This window comes from Pseudophryne corroboree, chromosome 6 (assembly GCF_028390025.1).
Source record: "Pseudophryne corroboree isolate aPseCor3 chromosome 6, aPseCor3.hap2, whole genome shotgun sequence".
NCBI classification, from domain to species: Eukaryota; Metazoa; Chordata; class Amphibia; order Anura; family Myobatrachidae; genus Pseudophryne; species Pseudophryne corroboree.
Genome location: NC_086449.1, coordinates 32,034,878 through 32,037,863, shown reverse-complemented (window position 1 = coordinate 32,037,863; position 2,986 = coordinate 32,034,878). Strand labels below are relative to the sequence as shown.

Here is a 2,986-nt window from a genome sequence, read left to right as displayed (position 1 = left end):
AATTGCGACCGATGTATTCGCAATATTGCGATTACTAACTACTTAGCAGTTTCTGAGTAGCTCCAGACTTACTCTGCCTGTGCGATCATTTCAGTGCTTGTCGTTCCTGGTTGACGTCACAAACACACCCAGCGTTCGCCCAGGCACTCCCACCGTTTCCCCGGCCACTCCTGCGTTTTTTCCGGAAACGGTAGCGTTTTCAGCCACACGCCCCTGAAACGCCGTGTTTCCGCCCAGTAACACCCATTTCCTGTCAATCACATTACGATCGCCGGAGCGAAGAAAAAGCCGTGAGTAAAAATACTTTCTTCATAGTAAAGTTACTTGGCGCAGTCGCAGTGCGAACATTGCGCATGCGTACTAAGCGGATTTTCACTGCGATGCGATGAAAAATACCGAGCGAACAACTCGGAATGAGGGCCAATGTCCTCTCTTAAGACTTTAATGGCATGGTGTTTAGAGCAAGTATGTACTGTAACACACAGCAGCCAGATATCAGCTGTCTAGTGTCAGCAAGCTAACAGATGTTATGATGATAGGTTACTATGGAATATAGGTGACCAGTGTCTTAGTTGCAACTAACAATAGAATATATATTATCCAAAATAGAGGGCAGTATGGCATCAATAGAAAGGTGTGAGGGAAAGAACAAGGATGTATAAGAAGCCAGAGAGGAGACCAGTAAAATGAAACAGGGGAGCGTGCAGGGTTCCAGTAGAAAGATCCAGTAAAGTTCTGTCAGTCATAGAAGGAATCCCAGTACTGAGAGGCGTTGATGGAACTCACTTCAGGATAGAAAGCTCATTCCTCTATTAACCCCAGCACCTACATCAGCAGAACAGTGGTTTATTACAGAGCTCAGTAATGGCAGCACAATCGCCATTGTCTGTAGTTATGATGCAGCTCTAGTTCCAGAGACCATCCCAGGGGGTAAGTGCCCCCAAGTCCACTTGTCAGATCTCTGCTGTCTATCAATACTGTATTACATAAAACTTGTCACGTTAAGAAAATATAAAAGGTCTCCCTTGAATGCATATTGTGGGGATACAGGTTACCTTACTTATGGAACGCATGCTGCATTCAGGCCCTCAGAGTGACTTCTCATGTGATTAATAAGTAACCTCTTTCTAGAAAAACTCTTGCTGCATTCAGTACATTTATTTGGCTTCTCTTCTGTGTGAATCATCTGATGACTGACAAGTTGCGACTTGCAGTAAAAACACTTGCTGCATTGCGAACATTTGAATGGTTTATCTCCTGTGTGGATCTTCTGATGTCTATTAAGCACTGATTTTGCAGTAAAACACTTGCTACATTCAGAACATTTGAATGGCCTCTCTCCTGTGTGATTCCTCTGATGTGTAACAAGCTGTGACTTCTGGGAAAAACATTTGCTACATTCAGAACATGTAAATGGTTTCTCTCCTGTGTGACTCCTCTGATGTTTATCAAGTAGTTGCTTGGAGGTAAAACATTTGCTACATTCAGAGCAAGTAAATGGTTTCTCTCCTGTGTGAATCCTCTGATGCAAAACTAGATGTTGCTTGTCGATAAAACACTTGCTACATTCAGGGCATTTAAATGGTTTCTCTCCTGTGTGAGTCATCTGATGTATTTTAAGATGTTGCTTAAGGGTAAAACACTTTTCACATTCAGAACATTTAAATGGTTTCTCTCCTGTGTGACTCCTCTGATGATTAACAAGCGCGGACATCTGGGAAAATGTTTTGCAGCATTCAGAGCATTTAAAGGATTTCTCTGCCTTGTGAGACTCCTGATGCATAACAAGATGTGGCCTGGTGTCAAAACACTTGCTGCACTCAGAGCATTTAAATGGTTTCTCTCCTGTGTGAGTCCTCTGATGTGCAATAAGATGAGACGCGTGGGAAAAACATTTGCTGCATTCGGAGCACTTAAATGGTTTCTCTCCTGTGTGACTCCGCTGATGCATAACAAGCAGCAGTTTGGAGGCAAAAGACCTGCTGCATTCAGAGCATTTAAATGGTTTTTCTCCTGTGTGATTCTTCTGATGACGAAGAAGATTTGCCTTCTGGGAAAAACACTTGCTGCACTCAGAGCATTTAAATGGTTTCTCTCCTGTGTGACTCCTCTGATGAACAACAAGATATCCCTTATGGGAAAAACACTTGCTACATTCAGAGCATTTGAATGGTTTCTCTCCTGTGTGAATCCTCTCGTGTATATCAAGTAGTGTCTTGAAAGCATAACACTTGCTGCATTCAGAACATTTAAACGGTCTCTCTCCTGTGTGACTCCTCTGATGACTGAGGAGATGTGGCTTATGGGAAAAACACTTGCTACATTCAGAACATTTAAACGGTTTCTCTCCTATGTGAATCCTCAGATGACTCAGAAGCTGCTGTTCGGAAAGAAAACATTTGCTACATTCAGAACATGTAAATGTTTTCTCTCCTGTGTGACTCTTCTCATGTGTGAGAAGATGCGCTTTACATTTGAAGCGTTTGTTACACTCAGAACATATAAATGGCTTCTCTCCTGTGTGACTCCTCTGATGTACGAGAAGCCGTGATTTACATGTAAAGCTTCTGTCACACTCAGAGCACAGATGGGGCAACTCTCCCGTGGGACTCATCACGTATGAGATGAGAAATAATTACTTGTTGAACGTTTCTCCTATATAGGAAAATTAGAACTTTGTGCGACTCCCACAGAGGTAGGTGTAAGGAGAAATTGCGTCTTTCGTTGGCTTAATCAGAGAACAATGGCCCTCATTCCGAGTTGTTCGCTCGGTATTTTTCATCGCATCGCAGTGAAAATCCGCTTAGTACGCATGCGCAATGTTCGCACTGCGACTGCGCCAAGTAACTTTACTATGAAGAAAGTATTTTTACTCACGGCTTTTTCTTCGCTCCGGCGATCGTAATGTGATTGACAGGAAATGGGTGTTACTGGGCGGAAACACGGCGTTTCAGGGGCGTGTGGCTGAAAACGCTACCGTTTCCGG

The 2,986-nt window shown here is 43.3% G+C and overlaps 1 protein-coding gene across 1 annotated transcript; it reads right to left on the bottom strand.

The window, feature by feature from the left end:
- Positions 1 to 1,060: 1,060 nt before the first annotated feature.
- On the bottom strand, positions 1,061 to 2,614 carry LOC134934189 (zinc finger protein 84-like). The gene has a single exon (XM_063929680.1). It carries the CDS (start codon positions 2,612 to 2,614, stop codon positions 1,061 to 1,063), a length of 1,554 nt encoding a protein of 517 aa, XP_063785750.1.
- Positions 2,615 to 2,986: the final 372 nt, after the last annotated feature.

What these genes read in the sequence shown, in the direction of transcription:
- LOC134934189 (XM_063929680.1), bottom strand. Translation starts at nt 2,614, where the DNA reads ATGAGTCCCACGGGAGAGTTGCCCCATCTGTGCTCTGAGTGTGACAGA.